The sequence below is a fragment of the Meleagris gallopavo genome, chromosome 7 (assembly GCF_000146605.3).
Source record: "Meleagris gallopavo isolate NT-WF06-2002-E0010 breed Aviagen turkey brand Nicholas breeding stock chromosome 7, Turkey_5.1, whole genome shotgun sequence".
Lineage (NCBI taxonomy): Eukaryota > Metazoa > Chordata > Aves > Galliformes > Phasianidae > Meleagris > Meleagris gallopavo.
Window position 1 is genome coordinate 1,198,333 of NC_015017.2, and position 27,386 is coordinate 1,225,718.

The 27,386-nt window shown below is 42.6% G+C and overlaps 1 protein-coding gene and 2 long non-coding RNA genes across 4 annotated transcripts; 2 read left to right on the forward strand and 1 right to left on the reverse strand.

Annotated features, from left to right (window-relative positions):
• Positions 1-2,042: 2,042 nt before the first annotated feature.
• On the forward strand, positions 2,043-7,331 carry LOC104911606. 2 transcript variants are annotated; one of them, XR_002116439.2, is made up of 4 exons: positions 2,043-2,172; positions 2,362-2,522; positions 3,403-3,525; positions 7,242-7,331. It is a non-coding gene; the product is annotated as an uncharacterized LOC104911606 (long non-coding RNA). The 2 variants fall into 2 exon arrangements; XR_004160243.1 differs by lacking the exon at positions 2,362-2,522 and having other exon boundaries at positions 2,052-2,172.
• A 2,022-nt stretch (positions 7,332-9,353) lies between these two features.
• On the reverse strand, positions 9,354-10,485 carry LOC109368663 (protein Fer3-like). Its single transcript, XM_031554274.1, has one exon. It carries the CDS (start codon positions 9,921-9,923, stop codon positions 9,354-9,356), a length of 570 nt encoding a protein of 189 aa, XP_031410134.1. The 5' UTR covers positions 9,924-10,485.
• A 5,830-nt stretch (positions 10,486-16,315) lies between these two features.
• On the forward strand, positions 16,316-24,621 carry LOC116216787. The gene is made up of 3 exons (XR_004160244.1): positions 16,316-18,979; positions 22,437-22,510; positions 23,737-24,621. It is a non-coding gene; the product is annotated as an uncharacterized LOC116216787 (long non-coding RNA).
• The last annotated feature ends 2,765 nt before the right edge of the window (positions 24,622-27,386 follow it).

A 27,386-nucleotide genomic window follows, 5' to 3' on the forward strand; every position in this document is an offset into this window, starting at 1 on the left:
AATTTAGCAAATGTCCTTCTTTGAAAGTCCCAACTTCAGTCTCACTCTGTGACCTAGGAAATGGGTTTTTGATAAGCTTCATCTGTGAGTGTTGCTCGTTGCTGGAGGGGTGGGCGAGAGGAAAGCCTGCTGGGCACTGGAACGCTGGGAAAACACTTGTCATGAGGACGGGACCAGGCTCGTGGTCTCTTATGACCAGTGCTAATTGCTGACCTCTGTACCTGAAGCTTTTTATTTCCCACTTATCCGAGATAGGGAGGCATACACTCACACTTGTGTGCACTCCAAATAATTCAACCTGAGATTGCTGTTCCCATTCCTTTGCTCCATTGTGTACACCACAATGTCTGGGCTAAAATTTTCCATGTCTGCCCCAGGTTGATTATTTTTGGGAAGTGTTTTTGGGGATGTACAAGATCAGCAGATGCTCTGCCTGTAAGATTTGTGCCATGTCACCTCACCTCCCTGGGGGGCTGTACTACACCATGTTTCTGAATGCTTAGACACTGCAGCACTGAATAACATTTCAGGATCTTTCTGTATGCAAAAAAGGGCTTGGAAAGGGAACAGAAAGATGCACAAATATAACATCAGAAAGATAAACCACATGGGGTGTGGTTGAGTTGAGCAAGTGAAAATATAATCTGATTGCAGAAATAAATATCTATGCATACACTTGTCTATCTTCATTTTTCTGCTCGCTGAGCTGGAGAGACGGCGCTCACTGAAATTATCCTCTGCTTTTCCTGGAAACTCGAGATTTTAAGCCTCTGCCACGAGAGGGCAGTGTCTGCAGCTGATTTCCCTCTGCTCGAACATCTTCCAGGATGCAGGATTCGATTGCTATTGCAAAATTAAATCTGATTTTATTTCCCCGCGTGTGGCAAGAAGCTACCTTTGAGATTGGAATCATTTTGGCTCTGGTGTCTCTATTGGTGTCTCTAGAATCCAAGTTCTAATGTGCTTGGACTTAAGCAAATAGACTGGGAGTCATCTAAAATTAGACATGGTGATTGTAATTGCACTTTGTTCCCACAAAATGAGCTGTGGAGGCCTAGAAGACTCTTCCTGAAGATTAAGACATTCTCACAGCCCCTACAGCAATATTCTGGGTCCCTATGGATAGATTTATAGAAGATGCCTTGTTAGGAAGGGAGAGCAATGTGATGGTGACCAGCATCCCAAGTCTTTCTCCGTAGAAGTGACCTCAACCAGTTCATCTCCCAGTGGCAGTTTGAATTGGAAGAGGTCTTTAAAGAACATCTCTTGAACGTCTCTCATGCTATGGACAAGGACTTCCTTCACTGTCCATTCTGATTTTGACAGTTCCAATGAGGAGGCATCCATATATCTGGGCAACGCATTCCGGTGTCTCACCACCCTCATAGGGAAGAATTTCTTCCTTATATCCAATATAAATCTATCTCTTGCTGTTTAGAACTGTTGACTCTTGTCTTATTGCTACAGACAATCCTTTGGGTACTGTAAGGTGACAATGGGGTCTCCCCTAAGTCTTCTCCAAGCTAAACAAGCCCAGCTCCCTCAGCCTTTCTTCACAAGAGAGGCACACCGGTTTCCTGAGCAGCTTTGTGGCCCTTCTCTGGACCCATTCCAACAGCTCCATGTCTTTCTTGTGCTGGGGACTCCGGAGCTGAACACGGCACTGCAAGTGGGGTCTCACAAGAGTATAGTAGAGGGGGGAAATCACCTCCCTCAACCTGTTGGCCACTCTTTTTTTGATACAGTCCAGGATAGAATTGGCTTTCCGGCTGCAAGAACACATCACTAGTTCATGTCCAATTTCTCTTCCCCCAGAACTCCAAGTCCTTCTCTGTAGGACTGCTCTCAATCAATTCAACCCCCAGTCTGTATTGGTATTGGGTACTGCTCCAATGAAGGTATAAGAACTTGCACTTGGCCTTGTTGAATTTCATGTTGTATGGTAACTGTTGAGTCACAGCCAGAACCACTGACTGAGCACCTGGGGAAAGGACCCTGTCAGCCCTGAGAGCACAGGTGATGGCAATTCACCTGTGTGACTGGAATGGATGGGTCCTGGCTCTACCCTTCTTAAACCTCATTTAAGGGCTGACTGCCACCCAGAGAAGGATCTCTGGTTGGATATCCTTCCCTTGTGGAGTTTCTTTTGTGAGCCTCAGTCTTCAGAGAAGGGTGAGTGCTTTTCTTTTTTCTTTGTAGCACCTTTCTATTATACTTGTCTATTCCCTTGTCCACCTGATAATCCATCAAATTCACGTCTTAAATTTAGAGGTAAGAAAATACTGTGAAGGGCTATATCAAAGACCTTCTAGAACTCTAAGTAGATAAATATAGCAGCTCTTCCCTTGTTCATTTTTACAGTCATTCCTTGTGTAATAATGCTTCATTAGCCAAATGCAATTTGCTTTTGATGAAGTCTTGATAGCTGCCACCATGTCTGATGAAGACATGAATGTGATGAAGAGACAGTGATGTGAATAACATATCAGCTGTTGAACCAAGAAAGTGGTCCGTGGAATCAGGTAAGAAATGTGAACTGCTAGTACTAGGCCTGGCTGCCCAGGAAAAAAGGGCTTAAATTCTTTTCTCCTGGTTCCTCAAGCTGCTTCTCCTCAACAGCTGGTCTTACTTGGACTTAGATCCAAATGCAAGGACCTGAAAATCTTTATGAGGATAATGGAGGAATCACCAGCAGCTGTCATGTTGCATCAGCTCTGGCTGCCAAACCATCTGCAAATTTGTCTATGTTGTTAGTTAGCACTCTCAGGAGTAGGGATTTTCAGCACGAGTGGTACAGAAAAGCTTTATTATCCTTTATAACAGGGAGGTGGTGAAGAGAGCTCCTTTGTCAATTGCCTTGCACCTAAGGGACTACACAAATCCCCATATTAGAGGAAAAACAATGAGTTTATCTTACAAATGTGCTCAGCATCCAAGAAGGTATTGGAGTGAAGACACTGTGGTTGGTGTTTTGCTTAAGGCAGAGTTTAACACATCCATTCCCTGCAGTTCAGCCTCCTCCTAAACAAATCTAGCATGTTCTGTAATGTTGTTTGGATAGAGACAGTTACAGTCTAGAGTAACCTGCCTATCAGGACCATGTACTTCTTTATAACAGGTCTCTTGGTTATGAAACTTGTTGCTGCAAGTCTGTGCTGTAAAGAAAGAAAGGGGAAAAAAACAAAACAACCACAATTGTCCATTCACCTCTAGGTCAGTCCATTGAAGAAGTTGCCAGTGCCTTCTCAAAAGAATAGATCTTCCTTCAGAATGGAGAAGTAATTCTTTCCAGAGCTTCCAAGTTGATAAAGGAGAACAATATTGTATTGTTTCAGAAAGAATCACTCATTCAATTCGGGAGGAAGGAAAGTGTAACAAATTACTCACATTTTTCTTTCTAAGGACCTAGATGACCTGAAAAGACCAGGAAGGTGGAGCCTTATTCAACCTAGGGAGGTGATTGAGAGCTCTTTTGAAAGTCAATGCACTCCTTTGAGAAAAAGCTGATGGACTGAGGAGCCTCAGGTAGGCCTCCATCTTCATAAAGCTATCTTAAAATCTTGACCTACACGATGATCTATCCTGGTATGATTTTGTGTGTGTGTGTGTGTGTGTGTGTGCGTGCGCGAGAGATAAGATTTGTATCATTTATGGGAACACTGTAGTTGTTTATGGGAAGAAATTCCAGGGTCTAGAAGAAACTGAAAGGTAAAGAGTGAGTAGGAGAGGTGCTCCAGCCCTCTAATTTGCTTTTATTTGTTTTGGTTAAAGGGAAGTGACTTAAACAGTGATATATCAGAGACTATGATGCTTTCATCTGCTTAGCAATTGATTGTGTTCATATAGTTTAATAGGACTTCACCCAAGAACAGTCTTTTGACTGGTGTGTTATCAGTAACAACCTGTCAGAGTCCAGGAAGCTCAAAGTGGGTAGTGAGTAAACCAAATGTGGCAATGAAGCAATGGAATGATACAGGTGTCAAACCAGAGCATGTGTGAGAAGAAACAGCTTCATCAGCTCCAATGGGGGGCAATAAATGTATTGACTTCTACTTACTGGCTGAAGAGCAAAGGATTAGAGTTTGAACTCTCGAAGGGAACATTTTTATTTCTGGTTTTGTCTTCCACCCAAACCCCAATCTTTACATATCCTGTCTCAGGATTTACTGGCTCCATTTTTTTTCCTAGCTTAGAATCATCATCAAATTCCAGCAGCCTGTTCCTCAAAGCCATGCCCTGTGCAAGGTTTCCTTGACAGCAGCAGTGATAGGTGGGACTGCCTTTATAGTTAGGTGTTTCTCAGAGCTTGCCAGCATGCACACCACAGGCCAGCTGCACTCAAATGACTGGCAGCTCCCATAGGAACTCTGTGGTGTTGTTGATGGAACTGTGCTGCGTGAAACTCAGCAGATATTTCTGTCTTTCCTGACATTGTTGTTGGAGCATGGGGCATTGAGGTGAGAGTCTGCATGTCAAAGGAGGACTTCAGCTTTAGCTGACACCTAGAGCTAAAGCCTTCCTTAGCTGGCATCCTCACATTGAGGAAAATCCCTTTGTTACAGGACAGCTCTTTCTGCTTTTGTCAGTAGGATGCTTTTGGTACTAACGTCATCTCTAGGTTAGTTGTCCATCCACAGCAAGCAGATCACAAACCTGAGAAACTGCACAATGTTACCTTCACAGGAGTGTGATTGCTCGATGCTGCTGTACCTGCCCAGTCTGTTTCAGGAGGGTTTCCAGGCTGGAGACAAAGACAGAGAGATTTTCACTTGTATTCAAGTGACTGCAGCAAATGTATACCTCTTTTGTAGCATGGCATTATAACCTTGCATCCACCACAAACTTCTGAGTGGAGCGGTATTAAAAAACAGCCACTCAGTGATTTCAGTTTGATACTGCTGAAATGGGGGATAACTGGAAACTGAGATTTTGGATACTCAAATTAATCTTGGTGTGAAGGACCCTGCACAGTGGATGCATTCCCATCTGAAGACCATAATGCCATCAGCCACGACAACATTAGAGCAGTAGTTACTGCTCCCTACTGACTGTGATGTTTAACCTGGGAGGTCCTCAATAATCCTGTTTGAAAGCGTCTTAGATGGATGAGTAACAGGTCTCCATTACCATCAGTAAAGATCTTGGAGAAACATGCATTCTAATGAAGACTTAAAGAAAGCCTTGTTGATCTCTGGCCAAAGTCTGTGGCCCAGGACAGCCTGCTCTCATTGGACAGCTGTGGAAAGGTTTGTCTATCTTTGGGAGAAAGACATGTGCCTGTTTCTTTCTGCCCCTGCATGCTGCAGTGAGAGCGTGAGTCCTGGGTTACTGAATATGACTCCAAGAGAGTTATGGAGGTTTCTAAGCATTGAGCAGGTTGTTGTAGTCCTGAGAGAGAGCCTTCCTTAGCCTAGCCATGAAGGTGGTGATGTGATGACAGCTCCTGAGCACACTGCAGAGCTAAGAGGAGGGATACCCAGGTGAGAGGCTGGATGCTTTCATTTCTTTCAGGCTCCTGGAGATTCTTGACACAAGGGCCAAGCAATCACTGACCATTTAAACTATGACAGTTGTCAACTTCTGAGACTTTAATGTCCCAAGAGGATCAACATTGCTGGAGCAGGTGAGGAGGGAGGGTGTTGGAGCAGCTGGTGTGCTGCTCCTTTACAATCAGACAGTCCCCCTGGGAAGAGATGGAGATGTTTTCCACCATCTAAGCTTCTTAAGAGTTAATTCACAGCTGCAATAGAATTCACACCCTAAAAAACTCCACTGTTTGAGATAAGGACTAAGACTGACTTTCCTCAGAGTAATGATCTGCTCTGGGTCCCATCACATTTACTTTCCTAGGAGAGAAACAGCCTTGTGCTTTAGTCTGCCTGACAAGCAACCATGAACAGTATTGTTAATCCCATGATTACTTTCCCCACTGGTCTTGTATGGGACCCCTCAAAAAACTTTCTCAGGCACTAATATCTGTATTTTTAAAAAATAATAATGTTCCCTAAATAAGTGAAAAAGTAAAGAAGGTCAAGAGCTTGAGAAGAAATTTCAATCTAAGTTTATTGAAATATATTGCCGCATCCGTGTAGTGGTTTTGCTCTGATGGACAGCTAAACTATACTGCTCTCTCAGCTCCCACCATGACAGAACTGGGGAGAAAATACAATGAAAGAGGGCTCAGTTGTTGAGATAAGTGCAGGAAAATCGCTCATCAATTACTATCAAGGGCAAAACAGACTCAGTGTTGGGAGATAAATGTAATTTATTGCCTATTGCTATCAGGTGAGAGCTAAAGGCAAACTAAAACATCTTCACACCATACACCTTCTCTTACTTTCTCCTTCTGAGTGGTACAGGAGAATGGGGCTGTAGGCAGCCCATAGTGATCCATCTCTGCCGCTCCTCCGTGGTCACTCTTTTCCCCTGCTCCACGTGGGTCCCTCCCATGGATGCCATCTTTCCCCAGCTGATCCTGTATGGGCCTCCCACAGGCTGCAGCTCTCCAAGTATGGCTCCAACACAGCTCCATACCTCGGGGCCATCCCTCAGACACTGCTCCAGCGCAGCTCCCAAGGGCACCAGTTCCTGCATGCCTCAGGCATCAGCTCCCAGGGCTGCTCCTGCAGGGGCTCCATAGCCTGCAGCCTCCGTCAAGCCACATCCACTGCTGCACCACGGGCTCCTCTACAGCTGCACAGGGAGATGGGCACCACCTGCAACACATGGGCTGCAAGGGAGACAGCATCCTCCACCCTGGGTCACAGAGAACTGCTGCTGCGTGCCTGAAACACCTCCTTCCCTTCTTCTGCACTGACCTTGTTGGCTGCAGAGTTGTTTTAGAGTTGTTTTTATTTCTGCTAATACGAAAACCTTTATTGTACCCACGGGCTGCAGAATGAGATGGCTCTTCTGTGTAAGCAACTCTTTAGTAATCATTTGCCAAGTGTGAGCATATTGTTTTGCCCCCCTCCGATCTGTTTCAGCAGGAAAGTGTGGGAAAACTTGGTGTTGGAAGTACTTAGCAGAGCCTTTCTAATTGTTCCTGGAGCAACATGAAGTAACTAGCACATCCCTAAGAAAATTCACAAACCAGAAGGAAGGAGTATTTTGTAGAAAACATCATAAGCTGGGTACTGTCTCTGCATGAACAGTCAGGATGAAATGTACAAGGAGAGTGAAGGAGGTGCATGTGCAACAGCCGTTGTTTTTTTGTTTGTTTGTTTGTTTTTTTTTTTCAGATTTGTAGCCAAAGTTGTTCGGGTTTGGAACTCCAGAAGTTCTCATATAAGAAGGAAGGTATGGGAAGCTTGGCAAAGATAAACAGAAATGTCTGGAAATCGGGCCTTTTGTCTTCTGTGCACTGAATAACTGGCAACTTTTAGAGCTATTGCCCTGGGCATCTTAAGCCAAGCAATGGCTTACAATGAGAATTGCTTAGCTTATTCTTGTGGGCAGGGATATGTTCTCCCATGCACTTCAAATGTGATTTGGACATTATTCTCACTGAAAAGGACAGCAATTTCCAAGTGTTTATATTGATTGTGATTGTAATGGCACTGATTTTTAATGTTTTTTGTTGGCAGAGAGTGTTTTTCTTTCTTTTCATGTAAGAGCAGTCTATAAATGTGTGAGAAAGTAGAAGAAAGAAAGCAGAAGGTCCTAAACAGTAGTGAATTAACACCAAAAGAGTCTGGATGTTGGATATGCAGAAAGAAAGTGATCAGTAACCATTAGTAAAGCTGCAAGTGCCATGCTTTTGCTTGTGGTACTGAGAATTTAACAGCTGGTACCTAGCAGTCAGGTCATCAGGTTAGCAATATGTTGCCTTTAGAGATATTTCTTTTGGATATTTCTTAATCCCACTTCATCCAAGACAGGCGGGCTGTCAGATCTGCACCAAACAGAAGGAAGAAAGGAAAACAAAGTAAGCACACAGCACAGTACTTTAAAAACATTTACATTAGAGTTTAACGCATTCAGCCACTCCAGAAAATTGGCCTCGTTCATTTAAATGTTTCCAAGTGGAGCTCTTCAGGAATACTAGCTGACCTGAAGCCTGACAAGACTTGATACCTATGAGAGAAGTTGATTTTGTTTTAAATCAACTTACTTGTCTGTTAGAGGTGGAGGCAGCTGGAAAACAAAATAAAAAGTTCTCAACATTTGGGAGAGTTGTAATGAAGACTGAATTAACTTATATCGCTTTTCCTAATCAGGCTCTGTCCCTTTGACACTTCCCTGTGACGTTCTTTCACAATGATTTTTCTCTAATTATGTTGCACTTCTTGGAGGCTGATATGTTTCCAAGCCCATTTTCTAAATGTGACAAAATCCTAAGGAGCTTGAACTACGAAGGGCCGAAATTAGAAATGAGATCAATTATCTTACAGTGCAAAGTACCAAGAACTACTGAAAATCCACCTTGTCTCCTCCCTGCACTGGTTTAGAACCAAAAGTCATTTAAAGATCTGTTGCTTTCACTCTGATTCATGGGGCCTTGTTTTACTCGGGCGCTTAAGAAATTTATTGTCTTCAACATACAGTGGACAGGTGATGTATTCTGATGGAAGCAAGTACAAAACTATAACCTTGCAAGCTAAATAGAAAACAGAATATCAACTTTTCACTCTATATTCTTACGTAATTATTTATATTTTAATTGCAAACAGGTTTTCACTCCATTATACTTAAAATCAAATCTGAAAATAGAGTGCAAATTCTTGTGCAACCTAGTTCTTAATGTCAAACTGTAACATGTCTGAGAAACTGTATTTTAAGAAATTAGATTATGTTTACGCTCAAAGCCAGGTGTCTTAGTCAGGCAAAAGCTAAAGAAAACATTTAAAGAAACTGGACAAGGTCTTTAAATTGTCACGGTTGGCTGAAAGTTGGTGACAAGTGATATTCAAAAGCAATTTAGGATCATAGAATCACTCACGTTGGAAAAGAACATTATCATCAAGTCCAACCACAATCTGTCCATACTATCCTAATTCTAACAACCCTCTGCTAAATCGTGTTTGTGAGCACCACATCCAAACAGGTTTTTAAACACATTCAGGGATGGTGGCTCCCTGGAAGCCTATTCCAGTGCTTAACAACCCTTCCCTGTAAAGAAGTGTTTCCCGATATCCACCTCAACTTATCCTGGTACAACTTAAGACAATTTCCCCTCATCCTGTCACCAGTGAGAAGAGACCAACCCTGCTTTGCAGTAAGCATCTTTCAGATATTGGAAGAGAGCTATAAGGTCTCCCCTCAACCTCCTTTACCCCAGACTAAACAGCCTCAGTTCCTACTTCAATTTGGCAGATTCCCTCTCACTGGCAACCCAAAGGATTCAGCAATCTCTAGAAAATAAAATCACTGTTTTGCTCACCGCTTGTATTCCAGGTTGCCTGGCAGTGGCTTTGCAAGCTGCTCTTCAGGCACTGCTCCACGTAGGACTTGGGTTCGCAGCCGGAGAGCAGGATCTCTCCAAGGAGAGCAATGTATGCGATGGCCAGACGGAGCGTGTCGATTTTGGAGAGCCGCTTCTCGTACGGGAAAGTGGGAACGTGACACCTGAGCTGATCGAAGGCCGAGTTGATGCTCAGCATCCTCTTCCTCTCACGGACATTGGCGGCCCGGCGGTGGGCGCTGCCGGAGCGCGGCGCGGAGGGGCCGGGCGGAGGGGAGCTGTCCACTTCAGCACCCCGCGTCCGCTCCGGAGCTCCGTCCAACAGGCTCGGTGGTGCTACCGGGCTAGTGGGGGCTGCGGGCGGGCACGCAGAGGAAGGCCAAGGATACAAGTGGTCTGCCGGGGAGGAATAGTCCAGAAGGAGGTTGTCCAGATGGAGCTCGTCATTGGGATCTTGGTCCCAGAAGAGAAATTCAGAAGTGGGGTCTTCCTGCTCAAAACTATAAAAAGATTCTTCCATTCTCTGATCCACCAGTCTGAATCAAGTTAGTGGAAATATTTCAGACTTCAAACTAACAGTTATTAGGAAAATGATGTTCCATTTTCATTTATGCCCCCTTAATACCTGTCCTGGTTGTGTCCTAGAGGAAGATTATTGCAAAAGTTCTCCAGTTACAAATCCAAGTGAGACTCATGATTTAAATACTTCTTGGCTCCTCAGCAGGGGAAGGATCCTATTATTCTACACTCAAAAGTAATTAGCACATGTGCTTCTCTTTTTATTAGCTATTCACTACAAAAGAATACGAATGAGTGTAACAAATGAGAACAATTTTTCTATTACCTTTCTGCTGGAATACCCATTGAAGCAATTACTGAGTTCATCCACAAGTTCAGTCTCTCTGCCTACTGTTTAGAGTGGGGTTCACACTGAGACTTTATTGTTATTGCTGTTGGTTTCAGTAAGCTGTAACTGGATGAGGAAACAAACTACAGTTCTTTATCTTTCTAGTTAAGTGTTAATAGCCCCTCATTCTCCTATAACTGGACAAACAAAACCCTATTATAATGCTGTCAGAAACATATGACTGTCCTTTTTGGCTGCAGAAGCCAGTTTGCATCTTCTGCACTTCTATTGGGAGGATGGTTGGGATAAAGATATGTGATTTACTGCTGTGTTAAAATGGAAAATAGTGGTACCTCACACAGAGTAAACCAACACCAATACATTTGCTGCATTTTCTGATTCATACATAATCAGAATTCATACATTCACACATCTTCTGGATGCTGTAGGTATTTTGTAGTTCTTCTCAGACCATGCTAAGCACTTGGAAATTGCAGCTACTGTAACAGTCACAAGTGTAATCCTAAAATGATTAACAGGTGGGTCACGTCTTCAGAAATGCTGGAAAGCAGGATGGTGGGAATTATCCAGTATGACAACTTGTGACTTTTCTCCCTGTGATAATTAACAAACGGGATCAAAGTTGTTAAGCACCACCAGATCTTTAAATCAAGCTTACAATGCAAGTGGACTATTCAGTCTCCTTGATTTCTGCAATACTTAAGTCGATATTTAAATTCCTTCAGAAGTAGCTTAAGTGATATCTTAAGAACTTTAATGGAAAAGAAACATATTTTAAGTTAGAGAAAGCCTAGGTGATTTCCCCGAAGCATGGCATTAAGCACTTCTATCAACACACTCTATCAAATGCTTGACTTTGTGCCAAGACTTATGTCCTTTTTCTTTGTGAGGGGTCAGTGTTAAATTAAGAACACAAGCCTTGTTAAGATACCTAAGAAATTTATTCAGCATTAATATAGCTAGTAAATTTATCAGCGGCAATTTCAAATCTGTTATATTTACCTCAGTAAACAATCTATTTTTGATTTTGTGAAAGTGTTTCAACAAAAGTATTTGAGAGGCCAGACTTTGATTCTGCTAAGTAACTACACACATCATCCTTTAGACATAAAATATAGTCTAAGTCTGGAGCGAAATCTAGACCTAGCCACACCTAGTTTCCTCTCTGAGAAGGAACTTAGAAAGCAAGGGGATCCTTTCTGAATCTTTTGACTCAATGTGAGGTCTTCCCCAACTAGCTGTGCTTAAGACTCATACCCCTAACATGACACTCTCAAACTCCATAGAGACAGACAGTGTCTACTATGAATCACAAGAGACAAAGCACTCACAGTGTCTGGGAGAAGTGAAAACAATGGCCACAGTTTCAGGTGACAGAATTGAGAGTTGAACTTGGGCCACTCAACACAGAGGTCATTCTACAACATTTTCTTTTAAACTGTGTAACCGTATTTTCCAGTGTTATGTGCAAGCAGTGATCTCAAAAGAAATGACTTACTACAGTTCCCCGTTCCCCATTCGTATCACTGGAACTACGTATCTGATCCCAGGAGTCCTTTGTATACACTACTAAGTAGATTTGGGTGCTGCTATGCAGAAGACAAGGAATGGAAAAGTCTTCTTTCTTCAGCTCATCACCTTTGTGCATTGCACCAACTCTACTCAAAATATCTCTGCAGAATTGCTGCTGTTGTTGACTTCTCGTAGGTGCTTTGCAGTTCCCAGATTTCAGATTCCCTTTTGAATACTTCTACTTTTCAACAGTCACTTTTTAATTGAGCACTTGGTAGTTCTCATTTGATCACCTGAGGCACAAATGTAAGACACTTGAAAATACTTAAATCAGCAAGAAAACAGCAGGTCTTCTCCTGAATAGGAATTTGGAGGAGATGGTTGTCCACTGGGAGCAATGGGTAGAAACAAGGATACTTGGCAAATAATATGGTTAGCTTTATGTGCTGGGTTCCTCTTTCTCATCAGATGCTTCTTCAGCACTTAATGTTCCCTTCCAGATCCATCAATGCTAATAGTGTTGCCTGGGGATATGTCTGGCTCTACAGATGGAAAGCAGATGTTCTTGCAAGCTTTCTTTTAGCATGTTCAGGGGAATTTGGCTTTCTTAGAAAGGCTCTGGACAAAGCAGAGGTGGGGGAAGGGAAATGGAAGAGGGAGAGAAAAATAAGAAAAGTTCTTCCCTTAGAAAGCCAACTGTAAAAGAGATCAGGCCTCAGAAGAGAAATAGAGGTTCCCATGCCTCACAAAAACAAACTTTACCACAACTTTAGACTTGCTGAACTCCTGATGTTTTTGACAGAGTTTGCCAGATGGGGACTAATTGGATCATTTTTGCACTTCTTATATCTGGAAGATATGGTAAAGGAGTCTCAAATAATGAACAAAGTGGCACCAAAGTTTCAGGGAGAATGCTGCTAGTTATGAAGTGTAAATTCAAGATCTGTTCAACAGTCTTTTCCCCCAAAGCATCCTTAGATGGAGGGGATCTAGAGACAAAATTTGGCTACTGGCCAATTTTATCAGTAGTGCCTAATGACAGCAAGTTCCATGAGTCAGTATATGTTATGTCTATGTTAGACAATGGAGCAATGACCACTTGGATTTTGATTTGAATTCTGAAGGTCTAGGTATCCATGTCACCCTGAATAATTTTCCCAATTCGTAGAATCATAGAGCCATAAAATCATAGAATCATAGAATAACTTAAGTTGGAAGAAACCATAAAGATCTTCTAGTTCCAATCCCCAGCTAAGAGCTGGTTACCCTCACAAGATCAGGCTGCCCAGGGCCCCATCCAGCCTGGCCATGAATGCCTCCACAACCTCTCTGGGCAATCTGTTCCAGTGCCTCACCACCCTCTGAGTAAAGAATTTATGTATAACAAATAATCTAATTTTCCCCTCTTTTAGTTTAAAGCCATTCTTCCTTGTACTATCACTATCAGACTGTGTAAAAAGTTGGTCTCCCTCATGTTTACAATCTCCCCTTATGTAATGGAAAGCCACAAGGAGATCTCTCCAGAGTCATCCTCAAGCTAAAAAAGACTAACTCCCTCCTTCATAGAAGAGGTGCTTCAGCCATCTGAGCGTATTTGTGGCCCTCCTTTGGACCTGCTCCAACAGCTCCATGCCTTTCTTGTGTGGGGACCCCCAGACTTGGATGCAGTACTCCAGATAGGACCTCAACAAGGGCAGAGTAGAGTGGGACAGTTACCTCCCTCACCCTGCTGGCCACCCCTCTTTTGAGGCAGCCCAGGATACTCTTGGCCTTCTGGCCTGCAAGAGTGTACTGCTGGCTCATGTTCAGCTTCTCATCCACTCATCCTTCAAGTCCTTGTAGGATATTCTCACTAAGACATTATCCCAGCCTGTACACATATCTGGGACTTCCTCGATACGAATGCAACACCTAGCATTTGGCCTTGTTGAACCTCATTAGGTTCTCACTGGTTCACTTTTCAAACCTGTCCAGGTTCCTCTGGCTGGCATTCCTTCCAGAGAAGGAATAGAAATTGTATCAACTGCACCACTCAGCTTAGTATCGTTGGCAAACTTGACGATGGTGCACTCTATCTCACTGTCTATATTGTTGATAAATATATTGAAAAGAACTTGTCCCAAGGCAGGCCACCAGGGGACACCAATCATAACAGGCTTCCACCTGGACTGACCGCAACTCTCTGTCTGTGACCATCCAATGAATTCTTTATCCAGTTAATAGTTTAGCATTCAAATCCATGTTTCTCCAATTTAGAGATAAGGATGTGGTGCAGGACCATGTCAAAGTCTCTGCACATTCCAATAGATGATATCTGTTGCCCTTCTTTTGTCCACCAATGTTGTTACTCCATCATAGAAGGCCACCAAGTTGGTCAGGCACAATCTGTCCTTGGTCAAGCTGTGCTGACTGTCTTAATTCCTCACCTTGCTTGTGCACTAACAGGAGGCTCTGCTCCATGATCTTCCCAGACACAGACATGAAGCTCATCAGCCCGTAGTTCCCCAGGTCTTTCTTTCTACCTTTTTGAAAATGGGAGTGATGTTTTCCTTTCTCCAAACACCAGGGACTTTGCCTGACAGGAATTACTTTTCAGTGAAAAGTGGATTGACAACCACGTCAGCCAGCTCCTTCACAACCCTGGGATGCATGTCATCCAGCCCCATAAACTTGTACACATTAAGTCACATGAAGCAGTCTTGGATATACTCGACTCTTATGAGAGGGATATTCATTCTGGGAGCTACTTTCTTACATTCTATTTGCCCTCTCCATCACTTAAACAAATCTATCCATGACAGATTCTTGAGCTGGAGTATAAGCCTGCTTTCAGAGAATATTCCTACTGAAGACATTGATAGTTTTCTGAGTTTGTTTGGGAATTTATTTATTCATTATTTATATTTACACTGTGTTTATCAGCAGGGCTGGGAATTGGATCCCAAATGAACAGAGAAAATTAAATGAAAGAGGCCAGAAATTTGGGTTAATGCATTATTCAAGTGAGAGAGTGCAGCTCTCAGTGGTATAACTTATTCAACAAAAATTAGTAATGATAATGCTCAACTACAGCTGCTCAGAGGGATTTGCAGATCTGAACTGACCTGGTAGTTGGTTGGTTGATCTCTCTGCATCAAAGAGGTGGACCATTGAGTTCCTATGCCTTCTTTTGAGCCATATGCTATGCCTGGTGTTCCTGAAGTACCGGACACATTGTGAAGTGCTGGAGGGTAAAAAAAAGTGCAAGTATTATCATTTAACAATGGAATGTGCTTCTTTTTAACCTAAAAGGAGAACAACTGTAACAGCGTAATGAAAAGCAGAAGGAGGATTTCCAGAGCAAGAGAATTTCAAAGAAGTAATGTCTATTTCTGAGATGCTCAAATAATTGTGAAATGAAACTATCATAGCATACACAGGATGTTGATTTTCAGTGAAAAAAGGTAACAGGACCTTTATTATTCACAGGGTAGAAACATCAGATATCAGAGTTTGTGGGGAAAGGCACTGGTGAATGATTGTTCATATAACTTTGATTTATTTCTTTATTAACGTAAACTAGTCAAAATACTCTTTGCTTTCAAAGTCTTTGGTGTTTAAAAGTGATAGCAGTCACTTTAAACTTTCTGCAGGGTGTTTGCAAAGCTATGGAAAATTAATCCCAGTCTCCTTAGGAGAAGGAAGGTATTTTCTCTAATAAAAACAGTCACTCGTGGTTTCCCCTTTTTCACAGAGCATTTTATGAGTCAGGGGATGACCTCTGGACTCTTGCTGCTAAATAGTTCCTCATCCAAGTCTGGGGTTTGTGGCTGCTCGTTTAAGTGAATGGCTGTCTTTGGGACACAACACGTACATCAGCCTATTCATAATTGTACACTTTGGATCTCAAGGGAGGTGAAGTGCTCATGGAAACTTCAGAATGAAAGTTCCTGCCTTAGGAGGACTGCTTGTCCTGCATTGCACGGTGTCTTCCTCAGCCTCCTGAGAGGTAACACAGGAAAGTTAACATAAGACATCCTCCAGAGATTGCAGATAAATATCTGAGTGCCCATAAATATACATACCTCTGTAATCAGTGAGAAATACCTCTGGGGAGAGGAAGCATTTCAACTCATGTTATAGCTAGTGTAGTTATTAATGGCTTTCTTTAGATGGATCATAGCAAAAAATTGAGTGTCCCTCTCTTGTTCGTGACCAATTGCCTTAAAATCAATTTTTGTCAGTGAGTTCAGTTAGCATTCAAGCAGTCAGAATCTAAGAAAATCATTCTGCCTCTTTCTTCTTGAAGAAAACAGTTCATTCTCTTTGCAAGACCACTGTCAAGAAAGTTGTCTTCTGGATTATGCATGAACAGTTTTTAAAGAGGTGAATTATCCATTCCTGGAAGCCTGACACCTTTTCTTCAGATGCATCCTGCATATCTGCCTTCTTTATGGTCTTTTTAAATAGAAAAAAAGAAGTCATTAGAAAAAGAAACATGCCCACAGATTCTGTCTCTGGTTAATTTATTAGTCTTCTAGCTTTTCCTAAGTAGAGAACTGATGAGGAGAAATACCATAGTCCAACAAAAGGCTAGGACAGAGAGGAGACTCATGCTCATGCATCTCTAGATTACACCTCTATCAGAAACTCTGTGATATTTCCCATTAATGTGTAAAATCTGTGGGACTTCGGAGCCTAAGGCCCTCACCAGACCAGTGAGCAGGGCCTGAAGTCCAGGCTGGATGGCTGAGTCCTGCTCCCAGCTCCCCCTAGCCCTGCTCCCGCCTGCTCACTGCACCTGCTTTGCAATCCTCTGCACTAGTTAATCGTGCAGGCCGCACCTCGTAAACCTGCCTGGAGACCCAGGGTTTGGAAACAGAGTTGCTGGGGCAGATTTACAGAGTGATGTCTGTTTGACTGACAGCTGTTGTTGCTTTATGGGAAGCCAGCACATGTTCACACTATAAGGTGGGAACAATTGCTTCGGAAAGCCTCCACGTGCGTGAGATGCTTCAGCTCTGCTCTCCAGCCAGGAGCTGTTTCTCCCTGGCTGTTACCAGCCATCTCAAACGTGTGGACACAGAGGGCAGAATGAATACACCCAGAACCTGCTCTTCTTGCAGAGCTATCACATAATGTTACCATAACACTGCAGTAGGGGAGAGAAGAGCCTTAGTTGCGTATTTACTTATCACCCAGGGGGTTGTTTTGTGTTGAGGAGGCGTCTCTATGAAATCAGGAGGGGGAAATCAGAAATCAAAAAACAAGATCAGTTTCCAAATGCACAGCCATGCCATGAAACAGGTCTGGAAGAGGAAATGGTCTTCCAGATCTGCGTGGGGACAAAGAGATGAGCATATGGGGACGACCAAAGGACTGTGGGCAGCCTGCTGTGCTGCTGGGCATGTGCACACACACAGATGTATTTAGACTCTCTGCTTTCTGTGAAAAGGACTTGAACCAAGCTCTGCTAGGATGAAGTAGAAGACACCAGCTGGCATCACTGGGGTTTCCTCAACTCCATCACAAATGCAAAGATTAAGTTCTAAAAAGCAGTTTTGGTACTGTGTGGATGGGCTGTTTGCTGAGCCTAGCTGATGAGGACACAGCTCTGCAGTCAGACTCCACAAGTGCGCCCTACCTGAGAGGCTAGCAGGCCACAACCAGGGTGTCTCTTTCAGGGATGCTCAGCTGATGGTGACTTCACTCTGTGTTTTGGTGTTTTCTCCTTTTTTCTACCAGAAGGTCATGGCTGGGAAAAATAGAAGAGCCAGCAGTGTAGGGAATAGTCATTCTGTTCGTGAAAGGCAAGTGTCTCATACCAATGAAGAGTGAGCTCGAGTCTTGGGAAGATTTGGATCAGATGAATCACCGTGTCAAAAATAAGTTTAATGTTTCCATCTCCAACACTTCCCTCCTTGCACTGAACCAGAGATGATTAACAGGGCACTATTTTCTGGGGCAGCTCTGCAGACCAGGAAGGTTATGATTCCTTGACTGTCTGCGAGAAAAAGGCAGTGGCAAAAAATGAGCATCAAAGTAAAAGATCTGAGAGCCATTCCCAGCAGCACAAACGTAGCCTCCCACTGTAAAAGCAGTGAAGTGTTCAGATCTGCTGTGTTGGCTGCCAGTTTTCTTGGGTAGGATCCCAAGTGTGAATTCCTGCTCTATGAATTAAGCATTAACAAGAAGTGAGTTTTCATAGGATTTAAGCCCAGAAGGGAATCATTATGATCCTCTATTCTGATTGCCATGATAGCACACTCCTTAAGTTGTTACCCAGCAACTTTGGCCTTAAGCCCAGTGAGATTTTCTTGTTGCAAAAGGATATTTTTACAAAGATATATCCAGTCTTGACTAAAAGTCTTCAAGACCACTAAATGATCTGCAAAGGCTGATAAGCCTTTACTGAAGGTTTGCATCTGATTTCCTAGCTGAAGACCTGACGATGTCTGCATTTACTGATGAGTACCATAGTCTGAAAAGTCAGATTTAAGAAATGATTTGGCACTGGGAACTAATCAGTGTGTCCTGTGGAGGTAGAGTACACCCTTCTCAATAGCTAAACCACCGGGAAGAACTAGACCACAGGCAGGACTTATGCCAGCAGCTAGGCTGCACAGCATCAGCTGTGAAATGGACCAGTAGAGACAAACCAACAAGCAAAGATCAGTGAGGCATATATCAAGCACTGCCCGTTGGCTAGGGACAGCATGGGAACCTGGATCACAAAGTCATCTTGCCTAATTGGAGCTGCCTACAAAGCAGATGTTGACACTGGAACTGAGTGAGACAGCTCCTGAGACCAATGCTGGCAGCAAATCAGAAGAGGGCATTGAGATGAATTGTTTTCCAGTAGCCTTATTTTTTTTTTTCACATACAAATGAGGGGATGAATGTCACTTGGAGTGACATAGAGCCTTTCTAGTAGCCTGAAACTCAGCATTCAGAGAAGTCTCTCAAGCACAGTTAGCCTTGCATCAAAATTTGAGTTGGTGGCAGCCTGAAGGAATTTATTCTCTGAGGAACTCTCTGGGGAGTTCTGCTGCTTCACAGTTCAGGGCAGCCAGCGAATTATGATGAAAGCAGTATATGCAAACTCTGTCAGCTAGAACTGTTTCACCAGCCACTAACATGAATAATAATGCATGGGAGATGTTACACAGCACTTAAAGCCCCAAAGGCTCTTCAGTTCATGCCACTCGTGGGCAAAGGTTGGCTCTACTTCTTATTTTAGCTGGGAAGGTGCATTTAACTGTGGCTATTGCAGAAAAGCAAAAGCATGTGGCTGTGGTGTCTTTGGGAGATAAGCTGTAAACCTGTGTAGCTGGTGAATGGGGTGCTGCAGCTCTCAGAAGGAGAGGTGGCACCATGTAGCTCCTCCAGAGAGCTTGTCTGTACGCAGTGTTGGCTGTATGACAAATACCAGAAGGTACTTGCTGGTCTGTGTCTTGTTGTTGTGGTGCTCTCTCTATAACACATCCTCCCAGAAAAAAAAAAAAATGCCATTCATTTAAAATACTGAGCTCCCTTTTAAAAATGTGTTTTATATTGTGAGTGCAGGTCAAATAGCAGACAGTTTTGATTAATGAAACACTAAGATACTGCAAAAAAATCACATGCCTCAGTGGGAAAAGGTATAAAGGACAAACATGTAGTGTTATTCAACATTTTGAAGGGGGGTGGGGAATGAGCAGGAATGATCATACTTAAACAGAAAGCCAGAGCCAATGCTTGCACTTGCCAAGGCATCAGCCAAAAGGAAAACACAACTCTGATCGCAGTAAATTCATGTATGAGTCATGATGAGCCAAGAACAAGTTTGCTTTCTTTTCCCCCTCATTGAACGGATGATGATTAAAAGATAAATCATGCTTGGAGTCAAATCAAGTGATTGGATTAAAGTTTAGTTCAGTATTTAGAGACTGTTTGGGACATAATGGAAAGCTAATTGAAAACTTACATTTGTGAGACCCTTGAACTCTCCAGCTCTTAATAAAATACTACTGCAAAGTACACCAGGGTTTCCTGTGGGAGAGATTCCTCTCCACGAGTGCTTTTATTCCTCAGGTATGTGAAAAAATGGTGTTCATTTTCTCTGCAAGTTCACCAAAGAAAAGTATGTTCATGGTTGTAATTCAACTATTGCTCACGGTGCAGTAACTTCATCTATTCGGGTTACTGGAAACCAGTGAAGCAAGACAAAGAAAAGTTATTTCTTAAAAAAAAAAAAAAAAAAAAAGAAATGAAGTTTTAAACACTTCATTCGTTTAACTAGTCCTTGCTCTTCTGAGCAGCTGGTATTCCAGCGTGACTGGCTGCCTGTACTGGACTGAAGTGACTCTGGGGTCTTAAAAACTATGTAAAAATTCCTTCTGGATGTGCTGTAGTAGGAAATGTCATGCTTTATTTGTACTAATAATATAATTGCGTTCTGGAATCACCCCCAGTTCCTAGGGAACATACCCAGCCTCCAGCTTCAAAGCACTGTCCTTCTTGGTGGAAATACCAGTGAAACCCACAATGAAAGAGAACAAACTTTCTCATGTCCACACAGACAAACATGCAGAAGTGAAAAAAATAGTGCTGGTTCTTCATTTGGCCATTTTTGTATAACTCCTAGCATTAAAGCAAAGCTGCAGAAACTCTAGTCAGATGCATTTGTCCCCTTGCACTTTCTGGCTCTTGTAGGTTATTTATCTGACTTTTTATGGTCTCAGAGGAGTGGAGGTCTTAGGTGTCAACAAAATATTTTGCAGCCAGAGCCTGTGTGCTGCAGGGCATTATCAGAGAGCAGTCAAGCTTTCATTACAGCCAGCCCTGTTTAAGCTCCAACCAGTGGAACTGAGAAGCCGTGTTATTAAACAAATATACTTGCAGGTCATGTCTGAACTCCCATCATCCAGGTTGGCTTTTAGGTGAAGGAATTATGGTCTGTATAACCCCAGGTCTGTATAACTCTGGGCTGTAGGCAGGCTGTTGAGTTTCGTGGCCCCACTGGCCCCAAAAATGGCTGATAGATGAGTCCTGAGAGGAGCACAGTAGGACTGTCTTCTCCATGTGAAAGCATATATATGATATATATTTCTCCAAATAGCTTAACCTTTAGGACAGCTTTTCTGCAAAACTATACATGAGCAGAGACCATAGGTGAAAAGTTTACGTATAGAAGCTTTGAGGGGAAATGGGAATAAGTTATGATTGTTTCAGTTGACGAATGTAAATTACCTTTCAGATAGGCTTTTCAGATCATCACAGCTAAACTTAACATGAACTTGGCCAGGTGGTTTAGTAGGTGTGATCCCAGTGTAATCAGCATGATGCTTCAAGGCATAACCCCTGCACCTGTCCAGCTGCATTAAAAGAGGTAAAAAGCAGTTCTTACCTGTGGCTGCCTCACTGAATTTTGACTCGATGGCTGAAGATTTAGTAACCATAGTCTAAAATAACCATGACTGAAATCACTCTGTGTTTGTATTCTTTAGATGGAGTAATGCACTGATGAACACAGGAATTAGTATTGGTCATAGGCATACAGCTCAGTCAGAAGCAGTGCAGCAGCACTAGAGAATTAAGTATATTGCACAAATGAAAATATTTTTAAAAATAAAATTAAAAACTCCCCAGATCCGAGAAATATATTTGGCTGTTTGTCTGCTGGACAGTGATGCTGTAGAGGATTCCAGGAAGCCATGCAACCCCTCTTTTTTCTCTAATGTGTGACAATGGCGCTTTCTCAGTCCTAACAGACTTGTCTTACCTGTTCTTAGAGGATGGCAGTGACTGCAGCTTCACTTAGTGTTTCCTGATCCTTTACTAGTAAAAAATGCTTCCTAATGTTCAACTCTATTTTTCCCTTGATTCCACTGATATCTGTTACCCCTGTCCCTATGTTCTGCCTCTTCATTTTTACCACGTCGTTTTACTTAATTGATGGCCAAAGCGTGGCTCCCTTCCACTTTTCCACATAGGTCAAACACATTTGACTTCCTTTCATTTTCCCAGGATACATTTCAGACAGAAGGTCATGTAGTCACAGCTGAGAAAGTTGATACCAAATCTAATCTCAGTTACTCCAATCTCTATATGAACTTGTTTGCATTTATCAAGGTATGTATGCGTGTTTCTACAGTATGTGGCTTTGTGCAGCTTGGCCATGCAGAGATCTGAGACTGACATGGAGGTGGTGAAAAGATACGTGGGGCTAATGGTTTGGGAACAATTCAAGTTACCAACCTGGGTAAAGATCTAGTCTGTTGAAGATTTTACCTCATTGCCTAACCGTTGCCTCCCATTTATTCCAAAGGAGCATTTACTGAATGCATTGTTCTTTAGTATCTACAAGTGTCTCCTATATGTCTAATTAGATGAAAACGCTCTAAGAGTCATAAAGCTAACCTTCTGCTTGTGTTAATTAATGTCATTTGCACGCATCAAAATGGGAAGTTCACTAAGTAGCACTGTTAAGTAATACGCCTACAAAAGCTTGCCTAGCATTTGCCTTTTCTTAACAGCTGTAGCTTATTCCTCATTAGAAAACATTATTATGACTTAAAATGATTAATGCATTCTGGGAATACTGAGTCAGCAGTCATAGACTATAGGACACTCCTTGAGAGATTAGAAGAAGACAGAGCAGGAAGATGAATATGTTTCTATTCATTGTTGTAGATTATGAGATGCTACATCTCAGTGCAGAAGAATGTGCACTGGACAAAGCGCTGGAGGTGGCATTGTTGCTCAAGGTCAGTTGTCTGCATGTGACCTCTCTGTGTGGAGTTGGCAAGAACGTTCTGGAGATGGAAAATGTTGGCTGATTTGAGGATGATGGGTTTTGCATATCATTGGGAAGAAGCGGGAAGGCTATGTTTTGCAATGTCTGCGATGACATCTATGTGAATAAACATCCTCTTATTTGAGGAACATGTGGTTTATGCTGATTTCTTGTCTGAATATGATTAGAAGGTACAACGTAAATATATATGAGATCACTTAGTTTGCACTTGACTGTCCTAGGAATCAGGGATGCTTTGTACCTATGTTAGCCAAGAGATGTGACAGACTTAATTAGAACTCATTGGAATCAATATTGCAACAGTCCAAGAAATGCAGTGCCTTTCTTGAAGTGTGAGAGGTTTTGGCTTTGCTGTGCTTGCTTCAGCCATGGACAGGTGTTCACTCCTCTGCCTACCCTGACTCATCTTGCTGCCAAAGATCTCCTTAGTTCTGCCAGCAAGAAACCGAGTCACTGTTCTCAATCCTGCATCCCTGCAAAATCAGGAGGGGCTTGGTGTGCAGTCTCTTTCATTTCAACAGCCATGGGGTTTATCTAGTGTGATAGATATTCCAACTGAAAACATAGTCTCAGGGTGAAATACTTGTATTGATTGAGCTCATGGTGTTAAAGCACTGCCTTGCATGGAGAAAGAGCCCTCCTTAGGGGGAAATGGAAAGGATTTTCTGTTTAATCTGTTTTTGAAAAAAAGGAAACTTACATACTTTCCTCAGAAGGGACAGCATTTTTTCACTTTGGAGGAAAACTCTACATGCTCCAAAACAGCAAGCTGAGCATGGACTGAGATGCAGCAACTCCATGTAATAACTGTAGCCAGCCTGGGTATAGCTGTTAAGTCCAGTGTGAGGCCACAATATCTCATAATGGGGCATTTTATCAAGTAACTTGTAGGTCTTTTTTCACTATTACTGCTGATTGCGATGAGATAGTCTGCCTGGGTGCTTTGGCTAGGAGCATGGGTTGCATTGGGTGTCATAAAAAAAGTATGCATGATTTCAGGCTCTCCGCCCCTTGCAGGTCTCTCATCTCCTCCATTTTAATGAAAGCAATAATAATTATAACAGTAAGATGATATACGTTATCCTATGGGCTGTACTGAGTGGTAAGCCAGGAGCCTCTGTGTCCCACTGAGAGCTCTTCTGTCAACTGCTGTTAATATTTCTGCACTCTTTGCAGCTCTTATAACCAAAAGCAAACCCCCATGAGGGGAAAAAGGAACTCCAGCTACATGCAGAAAATACAATGAAGAAGCTGAAAGAGATCAAATTAGACAGAGCTTCAGGATGTGGGGTCCTGGATGGATGTTACGAGGACAGCACGAAACTCTCCTTTCTTGTCTTTTAGAACTGTGTTCGATTACATGTTGTGCAAATTCATTCTGTGTTTGTTTGTTTTTCCCTCTAAAACATAGGGTAGATGCTGTCTTATGAGACTGTAGTGGCCTTCAGCAAACATCCCTGGGCTGTGCCTCAGGTCTAAATCTCACATTTTGTGACACTCTTGTGGTGGCAGGCAAGCAGCTGAAGAAAAAGCAACCAAAAGCATTAAACATCTTTGCGACCTAACAAATACCCTATGCTTTGGTCAGTGAGGTTCAAATTCTGCAGAAGAAAAGGTGGTTTGAGAGAAATGGGATATAGGATCAAGGGACATCAGATGTCCAAATTAGCTATGAGAAAGAGAACACGGAAACTAAGGGAGGTCTGTCTATTGAGCTCAGTGGCAGCTGTGGGAAATGCAACAGAATAGGAAAGAGAGTTTTGAAGGGTACTAATATATGTTTGTCTTTGGGGGAAAAAAGAGTACTCCAGCTACAGGAGTACAGAGTTTATGCTGTATTCATGGGAGTCTTCAGAGAAGGCAAAGCACGTGTGCTGGCCATTTCCTCAAAGAAAATATTCTTTGTGAAAGCTAATAATTTTAGCAGGGATTCTGGTCTTCCTCTTGAGGAGAGTTAAATGAAGTTATGGGTCAGTGAGAGGACACCTGTGCAAAACCAAAGCAGAATTTCCAATCTTTGAACGTAGCTCCTTCATATGGAGAAGACCTGGTCAAAATGGCTTTCCAAAACTTTTTCTTCTATAAAGATGTTATGAGTGTGCTTTTGCTGGTTTGAAGAGGCTGTTAAACTACTCTGAATTGCTAAGACTCCAAAGATGGGACTAATAGAAAATGTAGGAAAGTTTTAACAGCTTTTCTTTCACAGAACACAGTAGCTTGTACCTGACTATCTTTCTTGACAAGCTATTGTGTAATTTCCAGATGTGAGCACCACTGTTCACCCCTCAAGATCATAAAAGAGCATTGCTCATGAAATACCAACACAAGTCTATTATGCCAACGTCCTTCTGCATTTATATTCTCAAGCTCTACCAAAATTGTTTTCTTCTTCTTTGGGATTATCATCTCTCCAAGACAGTTCACCGATGTTGTTCGGACCTCTTGTGTGTAGGAACTCAGCAGCCAATATATCTCTTTTGGGCTGTATTTTCCTCACTCAGAAGTCACTTAAAATTGGAAATTACACAAGGATGGCACAATCACAAGTCAAAGTTCCTGAGTCTGTAGTTTCTTTGAATAAGGCAACACTTGGAAATGTCTTATGTAAAAAACTGATGGTAGAGTATAGCCTGAAAGCTGAAAATGGTCTTCGTGTTTGTGTATACAATGCTTGAGTGTAGAACACAAATAAGAATGTCCAGTGAGTGACTGAAGGACAATATAGTCTGCCTGCTCAAATCTCCACCAGACTATGCTTTTTTGCATCATCATTTCAAAAGTCCAGTTTTTCTGAGAGATTGCAAGATTATTATTTTTTAATCTAAAATGTATGGCTAAAAGAAAGGCATTAAAAAAAAAAAAAAAGAACTTGCAATTCAAATGAGGTCACTGAGCAGTTTGCTGGAAATGCCGTACATTGTGTTGCCCAAAACTTGGCATTTATGGAAGTGACCAGTTGGAAGAAAATAGAATTTTTCTCATGACTGGTGTCAACATGGATCACAAAGCCACACCGCAGATTTGGCATCTCTGATGGAAACGAGCAGCTTTCCAGTCTGGTACAATCCTGCTTACAGCGTCAGTCAGTGCGTAGATTGGGGTCGGTAAGGATTGACAGCTGGGTGGGATAGCATTGCATAAGTCTGCCTGGATTTTTGTCTCAGATTAATGATCTTCAAATCTGGTTTTCAGGGACACAGACTCGCTCACATGTAAATAAAAAACAGAGGGAAGCTTTTAAAATACTCAGATTCTTGGTATTCCAAGCAACAGCTAATGCAATGCCCCACTAAGACATCTCATTGATGGAGAACGCAGCAGCCCTTTTGGGCCTTACCTTTTCCCTGTGACTACTCTCCGAAAGTAATCAGTGGTGCTTTTCACACTGAGCTCTTGTGTCTGGTTTCCTGGCCTCAACTGAAAATTTGACCTCAATTTAGCATGCTCCTTCAAAAGACAGCTGTCTCTGGAAGATAATACAGCCTGTCCTAGGTCTAAATCAGGCCACAGAGCATCTGTCTATCAACAGGTGAAACCTAAGGCAGTTCCTTTCCTTAACTTAGCAGCTTAGAGAGTTGATCATATCTGAGCAGTGTGAACCAAGGGCTGAATTCATCCAGTTTTGAGCAGTTATGTTCAAGAGAAGATGCTTCCATGTGGAGATGCAGCAGGCTAGATCTTGTACCGCAAAGGTAGAGAAGGTGAAGCTGTGTTCGTGAGTTTGATATTTCACGAGCTTTTGTTGGAACAGTCCCACTTGCTCTGTCAGGCAGTGCCAGCACCTCAGGCCAAGATTCAATAAAATCATTGTTTCCGACTAAAAACCATTACAGCGATAGAAACTGAGAACTCCACATCTTGGCAGGGGGTGGACTTGAACACCGTTTCAGAGGAGTAACAATATTAAAGCCTCATCCTGTTCCCAATGAAGCCAGTGGCAAATCTCCCATTGACCTCAGAGGGAGTGGGATGAGGTCTCTACGCATAAACACACTTGAGATAGATTCATCAGGGCACAATTCCTACTTTTGGCCTTTTGGGGGCTGTGGATGTCAGTGGTGCTTCCACTGAGTCAATGCTGGTGGAGCGGTGGCGTGGGTCAGAGCTGGAATTTCATCTAATCAGTGCCCTGTGGCTCCCTGCACGTTTATCAAATGGAATTTCAAGCAAAAAACAAACGGATTGAAAGGTTGAAAAACAATGAAGGAATGTGCACTTGGCAGCTCTGCTAACCAGATGTTTGTTTCTTTTTCCTTGTTCTTAACAATGACTGAAAAACTCGTGAACATTCTCAAGACCAGTGCAAGGTCAGTCTGAAAGTAGGTAAGAGGTGTTGCAACAAGGCGGAACGAACATCTGGGAATGGACAAATGTTAATTTATACCAGCATCCAATTCTGTGGCTCCAAAAACGTGGCCGAACCTTCAGAAGGCTGGGTACATATGTGCTTTCCCTTCCCACGGCAAGCCCCATCGATCGTGCGAAACTCGTGCGGAAGTTTGCAATATTCCCTTTGTGATGTTGTGTGAACTGCTTCCAAGAGCAGCACAGAGAAAGGCAGTGGAGCTGTTGTGCTGGAGGGAGAGCAGAAATAAGCAATGTTGAAGTAAATATATACGTACGTATAAATATATGTATCCATTTCCTGGAAAACTTCAAGAGTTGATCAGCAAGATCAATGTTGTACTTTGTGCAGCTTTCAAGGGAGAGAATAACACCTTCTCTTGTGGAGTTAGTCTTATTAAATAAGTAAGTGTAATTCATTAAAATAGAAGAGGAGAGGAGAGGAGAGGAGAGGAGAGGAGAGGAGAGGAGAGGAGAGGAGA